The 13,755-nt window shown below is 38.6% G+C and overlaps 1 protein-coding gene across 1 annotated transcript in view; it reads left to right on the forward strand.

The window, feature by feature from the left end:
* LOC124775038 (DNA polymerase alpha catalytic subunit) overlaps positions 1-13,755 on the forward strand; it is a 256,724-nt gene that overhangs the window by 36,372 nt on the left and 206,597 nt on the right. The window contains exon 8 of the mRNA XM_047249816.1: positions 5,374-5,522. Within this exon, the coding sequence (XP_047105772.1) occupies positions 5,374-5,522 (149 nt within the window). The remainder of the gene's footprint in view (positions 1-5,373; positions 5,523-13,755) is intronic.

A 13,755-nucleotide genomic window follows, 5' to 3' on the forward strand; every position in this document is an offset into this window, starting at 1 on the left:
TCTGTCAAACTCTTCACGCAGTATCGTATCTCCCATTTCATCTTCATCTACATCCTCTTCCATTTCCATAATATTGTCCTCAAGTACATCGCCCTTGTATAGACCCTCTATATACTCCTTCCACCTTTCTGCTTTCCCTTCTTTGCTTAGAACTGGGTTTCCATCTGAGCTCTTGATGTTCATACAAGTGGTTCTCTTATCTCCAAAGGTCTCTTTAATTTTCCTGTAGGCAGTATCGATCTTACCCCTAGTGAGATAAGCCTCTACATCCTTACATTTGTCCTCTAGCCATCCCTGCTTAGCCATTTTGCACTTCCTGTCGATCTCATTTTTGAGACGTTTGTATTCCTTTTTGCCTGCTTCATTTACTGCATTTTTATATTTTCTCCTTTCATCAATTAAATTCAATATTTCTTCTGTTACCCAAGGATTTCTACTAGCCCTCGTCTTTTTACCTACTTGATCTTCTGCTGCCTTCACTACTTCATCCCTCAAAGCTACCCATTCTTCTTCTACTGTATTTCTTTCCCCCATTCCTGTCAATTGTTCCCTTATGCTCTCCCTGAAACTCTGTACAACCTCTGGTTCTTTCAGTTTATCCAGGTCCCATCTCCTTAAATTCCCGCCTTTTCACAAGTAAAAGACCAAATGTGATTATTAATATAATTTGGTTCGCTAATAAATTCAGATCACCCAAAAAATCACTCTATTCAGACGTTAAATTTTTGAATGTAAGTGGAACGTTCTATTTTGTTATTCAGTGTGTGTACATTGTAGCTCATTGCAGCGATTTTTTTCCCTTTAAATACAGTTGGTAAAATGGAGAATCCTGATTGTATTTTTATTTCCAGCCACTCTAATCTGCTGGAAGGGGATGTGATCCGCAATGTTGACAGGGCACTGAACACCTATTTCCGTTCTCCTACTCTGTTTTCCTTACTTTAATGCTCCTCTTGATGCTTTTCCTCATTCCTTTTGTTCATATTGTTTCATTTAAATAGAAGTGGTGGTAGGGTAACAACCTGCTGCAGTGGCCTTATATAGCCCACAGGCGGCACTTGATTGATTAGTAATTAGGTAATGCCATTGCAGAGGGTGTCAGTGTCTGGGCTGCTGGTACCACCACTTCAGTTGTCGCGTAAACATTGCAACGAATGTCTGTGGCTCTTCTCTACATCGAGAACTTGCTTCCATGCAGCGCCAAGATTATATGTGCTGTCATGGTTGAAAATCTTTTCACACATTCTTATTCTACAGCCTCTTTAATTAATAATTCCAGTTTGTAGAAGCCTGGGACAAAATGACTGTTTCATCAAAAAGTATTTTATATTTGTTAGTGAGCCTATTTCAGCAACTGCAGATTTTTCCAGTTCTCAATTTCTGATAAGCTGCACAGCAGTCAGAAATGGTGTTTGTTGACTAACCAGTGTAATTGCATTCGTACTCTTAAGGGATGTTGTGAATCCCAGGGGTCTCAAGGCTGACAACATCACTTGTGAATGTGGAAGCAATTATATCGGTCAGTTCATCCGCACCATTTCTGACTGCTGTGCAGGACATCAACAGCATATCAAAAATTGAGAACTGGAGAAATCTGCAGTTGGTGAGCACAGCCTCACAAACAAACATAAAATACTAATTAATGAAACAAAAGTTTTGTCCCGGGCTTCTACGTACTGGGACTCTGTCGTTAAGAGGCTGTAGAAATAAGATCTTCAACCATAATAGTGGATCAATCTAGTGGTACATGGAAGTGAGCTCCCAATGCAGAGAATAGCCAGAGAAATTAGTTGCAATGTTCACACTATGGCTGGAGTGATGGCACTACCAGCACAGATGTTGATACCATCTGCTATGGCATTACGTAATTACAACCAATCAGAAACCACCTATGGGCTATATAAGCAGTTTTGACAGTCAGTTGCTCGTGACGAAGACGATGGAGGTATTGTTGAAACCTTGAAGTTTACACTGTATTGATGCAGCAAGAAGTCTGAGAATGTGTTATAAAACATTGATATTGCTGCAATCTCTTAAATCAGTCAGTCAGGATCTTAATAATGCTGATAGACACACAGAGGATTACATAGCATAATCCCACTTTTTGAAATTATTATTTCCTTTCTTAATGATTGTAGTTATGCGGGCATTACAGTATAGACTAAGAAATATTTTTGTCTCCTAATACCGAAGATATTGTCAGAGGCTATAAATACCTTTTTTGTTGGTTTTTGAACTTGACAAGCTGACCTGTTTTTATGTAGACATGGAATAGTGGGATCATTAGATTACGGTGTTGGCATTGGCATGTGTTATGGAGCTGGAAGTGTTGCTCTTTGTTATATTTAGTAGTAAAGCCCATATAAGTAAATTCAGTCCAAGGATGTAAATACTGTTCATGAAAGCCTGCAGTTGCATTTGTACTTTACTTGAGGAGGAGAGACAAATAGGTATGGGGACAGGTATATTCTTCCCTTAGGCTTCATTGGGGTAGTGACAAATTCAGAACTGAAAGAGGACTCTGGCAAGAAAATTACTTATCACTAAAACTGTTATCAGAAATCTTTGAGAAAATTATCAAATTATTAAACAAGGCAGTTGTAGGTTGGGCCATATATGAACCACTTCCATTTCACTAATGATGTTATATTGTTTGCCTGTAATGGAGATAAACTTAAGCAATAAATGGAAAAACTTAGTAGTGCAAGTTTGCTGAAAGCAGGCCTTAAAACCATTAATAACAAGAATAAATAATGTAGAATGAACACATTAAAAGTGAAATATTACAAATTAATGGTGAAGTCATAGAACCAGTCAATGAATTACGTATTTAAGGCATTTGAAGACAAGCACTAGATGAACTGCAAAAGAAATTAACAGCTGTAGGAAACTGACAGGGAGTTCTTTGTGGTAAACCAAGTCTTTTCAAAACCAAGCTTGTGATCAGTGTGTATTACCACTTTTTATTTATGCAATTTACAAATGTTACCCTCTTATGTGAAAATTAAAATGTATTTCTTTCAATGGTTTATTCTTTATTTCTCTTCTACATGTCCTTGCAAATGTTTCCATGAAGTGTCATTGCCCTATGATCAATTGTTTTTCATGGGTCCCTCTTAGTGAAAGTTTGATTATGACCAAGATGTACATTGTGAGAATTACTAGGGCAGACAGCAAAAAACATATTCCACACAATGTAGAACCTAGTTTAATGACCTATCACAAAGCTCATAATATGTGTTTTATGTCTTAATGCCACTCAAACATATGATGGTAGCAACACTTTCAAATGGTAGTGAAAAGATGAAACTACTGACTCAGTCATATTGCTTGCTAGTAGCTGACCTACAGAGGTAGGGGTGGTAATGCTTGTTGCACTCAGGGTGTTTTTGATGAAGCCAAATGCGTGCACCCCTCTCACCCCTGTGACCCCCTCTGACGCGGCCCCACCCCTCTGACGCGGCCCCACCCCTCTGACGCGGCCCCACCCCTCTGACGCGGCCCCACCCCTCTGACGCGGCCCCACCCCTCTGACGCGGCCCCACCCCTCTGACGCGGCCCCACCCCTCTGACGCGGCCCCACCCCCTCTGACGCGGCCCCACCCCTCTGACGCGGCCCCACCCCTCTGACGCGGCCCCACCCCTCCGACGGCCCTCTGTCTTTCTAAATGGCAACCACCCTATGGAGCTAAGCCTTTGTTTGCTGGGGCGTGCTTCAGCGATGATAGTTTGGCGTGGCGGTGAAAAGTTGTATGTCACCAGGTGCAAGAATCTTGGCTTAACCGCTCGGATCATGAGGTTGGCAAAAACCTGTGTTGAGGAGGTGCATGGCTGTTGAGGCTGAACAGTAGTTAGCAGTCAACTTCCGGCGAACCTGCCACATCTCAGTTATATAAGGTGTACCCAAGCAAGTATGGCTCTAAGTGGACCGTTATTTGCCTAGCTGCTCGTGGAACTGAGATGGACCCCTCAAACTTAAACTTACCAACTCCTAGTGATATAGGTGTACTGCTTGTGGGTATCAACAACAAACCTAAAAAGGACTATTGTAGCCAGTTGTCCTGACACAGAGATTCTTCGAATACTTCTGTTAATAGTAATATTTGGTAGAATGTAGAGAGCATTGCTGGAACTTTAAAATCCATAAATCAATTAAAAATAGGACATTGTTGGTTGGAACTTGTAGTTCCCAACAATCAACAGACCTTAGTTCCCAACAAGCAACAGACCTTCAGACTGCTAAATGCCTCGGGGAATATGCCATTGGAATAGAGCTGCATGACACCTTGAACTAAAGCAAAGATGTCGTATTGTTCGGAGATCTACAGATAGTACCAAAGAAGAAATGAAAGATGAGTTGACTCAGGAAGAAGATGTCACTGACATGCAACATGTAATGAAATGGGTAGATGATGAACTGAAGTGGTCACACCAAATTCCTTTATTCTTATGTCAGTAGAACAACAATTTAGAGCATATAAAGGCAGGTTTCTTTCACTTAAATGTGAGGCCTTGTATGCACTGTTTCAAATGCCAGCTCTTTGGGCACACTTTTCTGGTATGTAAGGGAGAAGCCACGTCTGACAAATGTGGTGAGGCAGCCCATGAAGGAGTCATTTGTTCATCTCTGTGCTCTGTGTAAGTGTGTGGGGATCACATGGTCTGGAGTAGAGACAGCAGTATCTACCTCAAAGAAATGAAGATACAAGAGCTAAAAACAACAAAGCATATTCTGTAAGGTGAGGCAAAAATGTAGAGCATGCTACCTCTCCCTTTCAATTTTTTTTTCCCCCTTGATTCAGATCTCAAAAAGCCTATTGCGGAAGTTGATGCCTCTATTCAAATGGAGGTTAATAGTGATGTGTCCTGTAGCTATGTGTGGGTTCTAAATGCAAAAAGAAGAAATGGGACAACAACAGTTATTTGAAATGCATTTGTGTAACTCAGTGAGCTGTCGCATACAATTTCAGCCAGATCCCAAGTGAATTTTGTAGAGTGTCCTGTTCCATAACCAAGTCCATTATATTGTAGTCACTGATAGAGATAGTAGCAGTGTGAGCTGTGCTGGCATGAATATATATATCTGTGTGTGTGTGTGTGTGTGTGTGTGTGTGTGTGTGTGTGTGTGTGTGTGTGTGAGAGAGAGAGAGAGAGAGAGAGAGAGAGAGAGAGAGAGAGAGAGAGAGCACGTGCACAATTTCAGGAGAAGGACTTAATTATATGAAAGCTTACATGATTAGTAGTCTTTTTATTGTGCCTGTCTGCAACCTTATGCCTCTTCAAAGTGATTAGCAATCTGTCCTTTTCATATTGTTGTTATTCCATCCTGGACTTTTCATTGTTTGATTAAATTTAACAATTGTTTTGTTACAGATGATTGATGATGGTGATTCCTTTAATATAAAAGAAAATGGCACTGAGAAAGGTTTTGAAGACAATATAACAAGTAATATTGCAGCATGTGAACCTAAAGTCCCTGAGCTACCTTTGGAAAAACCGGATTCAACAGACAAGAATTTCAGGTTTGTGGCTGATGTACCTTTTGTTGCAAAATGGACTTTTGAAGCATACAATTAAAGGTATTAATTACATAAAAAACGAAAAGAAGTGTCCGTGTAACTTGTTGTGAACGTGCAATGGAAAAATTGGTAATGATGGAAGATGAGCAACTTACAGCTCATATATGCAGCAGGCTTTGACTGTAATTTGTGTTTAAAATACCATTCATAAGCATGGCTTCACGTTTGTACTCGGTTGTGTTTTATTACGGAATATTTTAACAGTGAAACATGCTGAAGTTAAACAGTGCTTGGTTAGTCAAAATTTATGGCTTTTAATTTATTCCTCACTTTGTTTCTACACGGGGCATGTATTTTACATAAAAAATAATTAGAGTAATTTTTTTTGGAGTTTTGGTTTAAGGGATCTGGTGTGTTAATCCATGCATCTGTGTTGAATGCTTAATATTTATCTGCCTCTACTTCTCCGGATCCCATTTCACGTACCGAAGGGCCCACCTGAAGTTATTTTAACATATGTTGATTACTCTCCATCAAAGGTAACATGTTGTGTCATCCCTACCAAGAAACCCTCAATCCATTTACAGATTTTATCACGCGTCTTTCCTTCTCGTCCGTATGATAAAGTCTCCCTGACATTGGATTCTGGGCAACTTTTCTCATCTCTCCCCATTTCGTAAATCTTATTGATCCTTTTCCTCCTCCTCTTCTTTCTCCTTCAACCCTGCTGCCAGAAGAAGAAGAAGAAGCCACTGTCTTTGGAAGCTTGTTAATTGTAGTTTTTTTTACCCCTCTATCCAGTTACATTATATTTTCTGTCACAAATCTTGTTTGGTACCCCATACAATTATTATTTTGTTAGTAAATACTAGTGTGGTACTCAGATTATTTTTGGAAGGCAAGAAATACTGCATCCACTTAATTGCCGTGACCTGTGGTGTTGCCTGAAAAAGAATGAGTTGGTCTTCACATGATTGGTGTTCTTGAAATCCATTCTCGTTGGTGTGAAGGAGGTCATTTTCTTTGAGATATCTTAATGCACTGGAACCCAGAATATTATCTCAGATTTTACACCACATGGATGTCAGTGATGTTGGATAATAGTTTTGTGGATCAATTCTGCTACCCTTATTATAGACAAGTGTGACATGCGCTTTCTTTCAACGGTGGGGCACAGTTTTTTTTTTTTTTTTTTAAGGGATCTATAGTATATTTGGTTAACTTCTGTGTTGAATTTGATAGGAATTAAGTCAGGACCGTGGCCCATGTTCAATTTTAGTGATTTCAGCTTTTTCTTAGCGCCACTGACAGTAATATCTGTACAGCTTATTTCTTTAATGGTACAAGAATTAAACCAGGGCAGTGGTACTTCTGTATCTTCTTCTGTAAAGGAACATTTGAAAACAGAGTTCAGAATTTCTGCTTTTGCTTTGCTATCGTCATTGTCAGTTTCTGTATAATCCGAGAGTGTCAGGACAATAAGTTTTGTGTCTAGCCTTCACATGTGACCATAATTTCATTGGTTTTTGTGAGATCTCTTTATAAGATTGTGCTATGTTAGTCATCGAAGGATTCGTGCGTTGCCCTTCTGACAACTAAATATGTTCCATTCAGTGTTTCTCTGTTTATAGTCTTGTTTTTTGTTTTACAACTCTTGTTAAGTAATCATTGTTTCTGTAGAAGTTTACTGAACACGCCAATCTTTCAATTTCTTTTAGTTATCCCTTTGTACCGTGATAATCATTGTTGCTACAGCTGCCTCACGGTCACCGATACCAGTTTAAAACATCGAAAGGATCGGGTCTTTTTGCTGCCATTAAGTGTAATATACTTCATTTGTGAGTGGGCTTCTGAACTATTGTTCCAAATAATTTTCAGAGAAAGCATTTAGTTAACTGATTCCACACCACATCTTGGTAGAGCAACTTCTTAATTATAAATGAAAGTCATTCAGTCTTATTTCACAGGATATTGTCGTGCCCACCTCTTACAAACTACAATTATCTTCACTGATCTTTCAACGTTTAAAGTCTCCTACAATAATGGCAATATGATTGAGGAACATACGTCCTAGCAAACTGAGGCATTCTCTAAAGCTTTTGGTTACATTTTTGGAGTGAGCGATGGTCAATAGAAGGACCCAGTCGTATATTTAAGGTCACCATTTCTTGGCCAAAAGGTCTGCATATAGTTTCAATTTGTGTCTCTTGTGTATTTGAGTTACTTGCCCAACACTGCAAATACACCACTTCAGTTTCCCATTTGTATATACTTTGATTTATCCCATAAATCTCACTACTGTCAATTTGGGTTTTAGCATCATTTTTGAGTTTTATGTGAACTACACTGCTTTTTAGGAGCGCTTTGAACTGGGGCACTCAGCCGTGAATGCTTCAAGAGTTAAGAACTTGGATTTTAATAGTCTCATCTATGTGTGCCATTACTTTGAGTCTTACTCTGATGCTAATACAAATTCTTATTTTTCATAATGGTGTATAATATAATTGTCTGTAGGTGCAGTTTTGTGATTCAATTATGATTCGAGGTTGGTTTATATATAACACAGAGCTTCCCATTTTAACTTTTTCAGAGGAATATCATGAAAAATAAACCTTAGACAAAACTGTTTTTATACTTATTGCAGATTTGGGGGGCATGCAGGTTACTAAATTATTTCATGCTATATGGATCTGTAATGTGTGAAAATGGGTCACATTTATTTTTTTAAAATGGGAAGCCCCTTTTCTATTTCATGTTATGATTCTATGCTAGAAAGCAATTAACTTTTTTGGAAACTTGTTTTCGTTATTACCATATTACTCCATAATCAATAAAAATGGAGTATATTTAAATTTTATATAGAGGCCCATACTTTATGTTGCACATAGTGATTCTGTCAATACAAAATTGTATGGAACTGCACCTCTTTTACACTGATGTTCTTTGGACTTAGCTTTACATGATGATGTCCATTATGAGGAACATCATGGGGACTTTTCTAAAGACATAACTATTTTTGACTATGTGAGCCTTCTTCTGCACATTATTACTGGTTATTAAGATGAGTATGTGCTGCAATGACATCAGCAGTGTAGTAAGAAATTGGCAGAAAATTTTGTAGGGGGACTATGTTTGTTCCGCATTAAATTATGTGTAATGCAGCAAAATATAGCATTTATTCTGATGAATATGAAACTGAAGTCTTATTTTATCATGGCAGCATGTGTTAAATGTGATTAATTAATTATCCTGACGTTATGATTAAATATTAATAATTGGTGAAACTGTTTGTACTGAGTTATTTTGACCTCCTGCTTTACCTGAGAGATAGCTGTATTACTTCAGGAAGCTGCTTATAGAAAGTGATATTAAGTTTGCAGCGCTTTTGCGTTTTAGGTTTGTTGGGATTTGCTTATGGAAGCTGACTACTACAAACTGTATTACCTTACTTTCAATTAATGGTGGCCTTGACTGTCACTATATAATAGCAATTTCGGGTGTAAATTCAAAAAAGGAACCAGTTAACTGATATTGCATGCATAAGTGGATACCGTATTTACTCGAATCTAAGCCGCACCTTTTTCCGGTTTTTGTAATCCAAAAAACCGCCTGCGGCTTAGAATCGAGTGCAAAGCAAGCGGGAGTTCTGAAAAATGTTGGTGGATACCGCCACAACTAACTTCTGCCGTCGAATATATGTAGCGCCACACAGGCATGCTTTGTAGGCACAAGATAAATACTGGCACCAAAATCTCTGCGTCAGTAAATAAATTAAAAAAAAAAAAAAAAAAAAGTGGAAGACGAGCCTTTTTCCTCCGCCCAGAATTTCGACCACTGCATTTTTTGTACATTATCCAACGAAGTAAATACAAATTCTGTATTGTTGATCTTCGAATGTAGCAGCATTTCAATGTACTACGAAAATCCGACTGGCAAGGCTGTTTGGGATGTTTGTCAATATGGCCAACTCTACATTCTGAATTTTTTCCTACCTGTGAGAAGAGATGGTTGTTAATAGGAGCTTTTATGAATTGTGAATCACATGTAGTATTCTCTTCGCCATAAGATTAATACGAATATAAACATTTTGCCATGCATTGTTTCGTGTTTGCTACTATCTCATTTAAATCCTGTCTGCCTAATAAACTACGAAACTAGAGTGAGACAACAGCAAACGCGGAAGAATATACATATCATGTCGTGTTTATATTCGTATTATTCTTATGCCTGATAGTGATACAGTCAGAAATGAAGCACGGCAACTGACTAGATTTTTAAATCTAAGATGACTCTAATTTCTGTGCAGAATGTAATGAACTAAAGAGGCGCCTGCAAAGATTTTGGCACGGAGAAAAATTTTCGCTAAAATTTCGTTCAGAACATCATCTATCATACGCAATCTGTTATTTGGTTCTTGTTGATCATTATCAAAGAAAGCAGTAGTGTAAGTAACAACAAATGTTTCGCTAATGAGACGACTCCTCTCTATTTTTTATTTGTAAAAGGCGGTAGCGCGCACAAAAGCAAGCCACGCCGCGAGCGGCAACAGGCCGTAAACACGCACTATCAGAATGCGACAAACAATGCATGACACAGTGCAGTAATGCATTTTCAGCTTGGAGTGACGTAAACACCTATAACAAAGAGAACGGGCTTATCAGATCAAAGAAAAATAAGTAATCAATTCAAACCACACAAAGCACGTAAAAAAGGAAGGATATCCGTATAAATACGGACGGAGCGCGTGACGCGTAGCAATGGCTACCTGGTAAACCGTAACTGCTAAGCTTACGACTCAAACCAAACTACTGCTGCTGTATCGTCATTCATTCGACCTAAATTGTGTCTCATATTACAACTAGACGAGCTTTGTTTCGATTTGGAGGTGCGACCTAAAACTTTTCTCTCCGCTTGAATTCGAGTCTCAATTTCAGGTGCGGCTTAGATTCGGGAAAATTTTTTTCCTTGATTTCGAGTCCCATTTTTCAGGTGCGGCTTAGATTCGAGTGCGGCTTAGATTCGAGTAAATACGGTAATTGTGTAAGTAAATGTATGTTTCGAATAGAAGTTGATTGTATCATACCATACAGTTTCAAGTCATTGACTTAATGTACAGGAGACCACTCAAAAAAAACCTGGTTACCAATTTTCCTTATATCAGTAATGTAATACACAGTGCTGAATAATTAATTAATCAATTGTTAATTCTTTGTCAAAAGTAACAAACTTTTTACTAATTAACAATCCTAAGTACTTGCTCATTCCTGCTCAAATTTTCAGATTGTTATTCATGAATTCTTCTACTGAATAGTAACTTTTCTTTGCTAGTTTCTCATACAAGTTTTTTTTCAGTTTTTTCTAAATTTATGCTGAGCAAGTCTCTTCCTTTCACTTTGTTATTAATTTTCATAGGAGTACACTGTGGAGTTTGAGCATGAAGTTTGAAGCGGTGAGTGGGCAGCATAAAATTATTTTCATTTCTGGTGTTGTAATCCTGTTGAAAATAATGTGCTACAAATAAATTAAGATTACTATGTATAAAGATAATTAGGTCATAGATATGAGGGAACACTTTATATACTTAGATTTTATAGGACTGGGCGACATGATTTTATTTGCCCTACATTGTCCATATTTCCTAGGATGGTTTCCATGAATGGTTTTCTGAAGTTTTAATATTCGACACACATGGTTTGAGTTACCCCAAAATTCAATTCCATGCCTTATTATAAGTCCATATGTGTAGCATTGCACAATATCCTCACTGCAAATGCTAGGCTATTTAATTTATTTGCAAGGTACTGTATATGTGAGCCCCATGATAGATTTTTATCAAATTACATTCTTGGGAATTTCACACAGCTAGCTTCCTGGAAATCCTGGTTTCTGTGACTGATCTGAATACCTTTCAATTTTGCTTGTTTTGTTTTAAGCTGCATTAACTGAGTCATTTCCATTTTTAATTTTTACCTGTTTAAATCAAACTAGGTATCTAATTATTCTATATTATTTAATACAGTTTGGGTAATTTTGTCAGTGCTGTTACTTTCAATGATTACAGATGTCATCTGCAAATAAAACTGAGTGACAGACAGTATTAAGTGGTAGATCATTTACGTAAAACAGAAACAGAATGGGACCTAAGACAGAACCTTTTGAAATGATTTTCTGTTTTGAAGCGTAATTTCCTCTTTCTGACGATATAATCACTCTTTGTCTTTGGTTGGTTAGGTAGGACTTGAAACCATTCTAATACTGTGCCCCTAATTTCATACTTTTCCAGTTCACAAATTAGGTAGGAGTGGTTCACACTATCAAGGTCCTTTGATAGGTCACAAAAAATACCTGTGGCTTGCAGTACGTTGTCTAGAGGAGAGTTACTTTTATCTATAAATTGGTGTGTAGCAGATACTGTGGTTTTGTTTTTTGCAATCCATACTGATTTTTTGATATTATTGTAAATTTTTCTGTGAAATTTTGAGTATGTATGGTGACTACCTTTTCAAATAGTTTTGACAGTGATGGAAGAAGAGAGGCTGTTCTTTTGTGCCTTTTTTGAATAGTGGCTTAACTTCTGCCTACTTAAGTGTGTCTGGAAAGTAACCTTCTTGAAGGAACTGGTTAACTATTGTAGATAGTGGCTGTGCAATTATTTTAGAGACTGTTTTTAACACTTTTGTTGGTGGCCCATCCCATCGCATCCTGCTGTTGTTTTACTTTTTAATGATTGTATTACATTTTCTATATCTTTCACAGTAGCTTTGGTAAATGTACTGAAAAGTTCACCATCAGATTGATCTCTTTTAAAGAAAATTACCCTGTTGGGAAGGTACGTGCAGTCAGGAGGTTAGATGCAGAAGGGGGGCGGGGGTGGGGGGGGGGGGGGGGTGTAACACGGAAAAGGAGAGAAGAAAAAGATGGGTGCATTGGTGTATGGATAAGGATAATGACTAACAAAGGTTAAGGCTAAGCAGTAGACGTGCAACCCACATAAAAAAATTATATGTTTTCTTTGACCACTTAGTGGATTCGCACAAATTTCATTTGGTTTTTGCCTTTCACTATCAATGTACTCCGTCAGATTTCATCTCGTTTCCTCTTATTTCATTTGTTTCATCCTTTTCGTGATTTTTCCCATGTATTTGGGTGTATTTTTGTGAATCTTTTCGGATGTAATTCTGTGTTATTTGAGTTCCCCCCCCCCCCCCCCCCTACCACCTTGGATCCTTGAACCTTCCATCTACATCATGGGGGTGGCTAACATTGCTATACGCACCTCTGTCAGCAAAGGGACTTACGGAGTTAATCAGACTCCTTATTTGTTGTGGAGAGTCAAATAACAATTCAGGAAATACAGAAATGTTCCCTTATCCCTAACCATAAACCAGTCCTTCATACTGTTCCTGCATTTTCGTTTGGCTCATGGAGTCCCCCCAAATGGCCTTACTGTCAAATACCCATCTCCGGCTGCCACCCTTCCTTCCACGATGACCTCCATCTGTTCAGAATCCATCAGTCCTTAGCCATCACCAACATGGTCCTGAAAAACCGGATCAGTTCAGTGCAAACCTCCTTGCAGTATCTTCTCTCCATCCATAAAATTCTTCTGCTATGCAATCCCAAATTTCTGGATCCCATAACATACACTGAAACTCTTTCCCTCCTGGAACTAGAGCAACATGCACAATGGCACCTCAAAAAACTCTTCCTAATCCCGCCTTGGACTGAAAGTGTCCACCGCCTCTACAACAACCACTAAACCTCCCCCACATCCCCTCATAACTGACAAATCCTGGCTTGCAGACCTGCTACATTTACCTCACCCTCCAAAACTCACTCCCACCACCACACACAATCCAGAACCTAAACAGACCCGAAACACAGTCAAGAAATTTCCCTCCAAAAGTTTTAGCCTTGCAGAAATATCAGTCCTTTCCTAAGGCCTCACCTTTTGCCTCACTCCCAAATTTAATCATACAGGACTTGTTAAAGACCTTCTCTCTTTCTTCTGGCCCCTACAGAGGAAGCTCTTTTTTCGCCACCAACCCTACAAATCAGACTCAAAACCAAAGACCAACCCTGCCTAACTCGGTTGCTCCTTCATCCGAGCATGATCGACCCCCCCCCCCCCCCCCCTTGCCCTCAAATCACCTTCCGTTAATTTTCCAGAATTTATTAACCTCAAACCTTGCCTCACCGTCATTCACCAAATCCCTCAACATGCAAACTAACCTTA

This window comes from Schistocerca piceifrons, chromosome 2 (assembly GCF_021461385.2).
Source record: "Schistocerca piceifrons isolate TAMUIC-IGC-003096 chromosome 2, iqSchPice1.1, whole genome shotgun sequence".
NCBI classification, from domain to species: Eukaryota; Metazoa; Arthropoda; class Insecta; order Orthoptera; family Acrididae; genus Schistocerca; species Schistocerca piceifrons.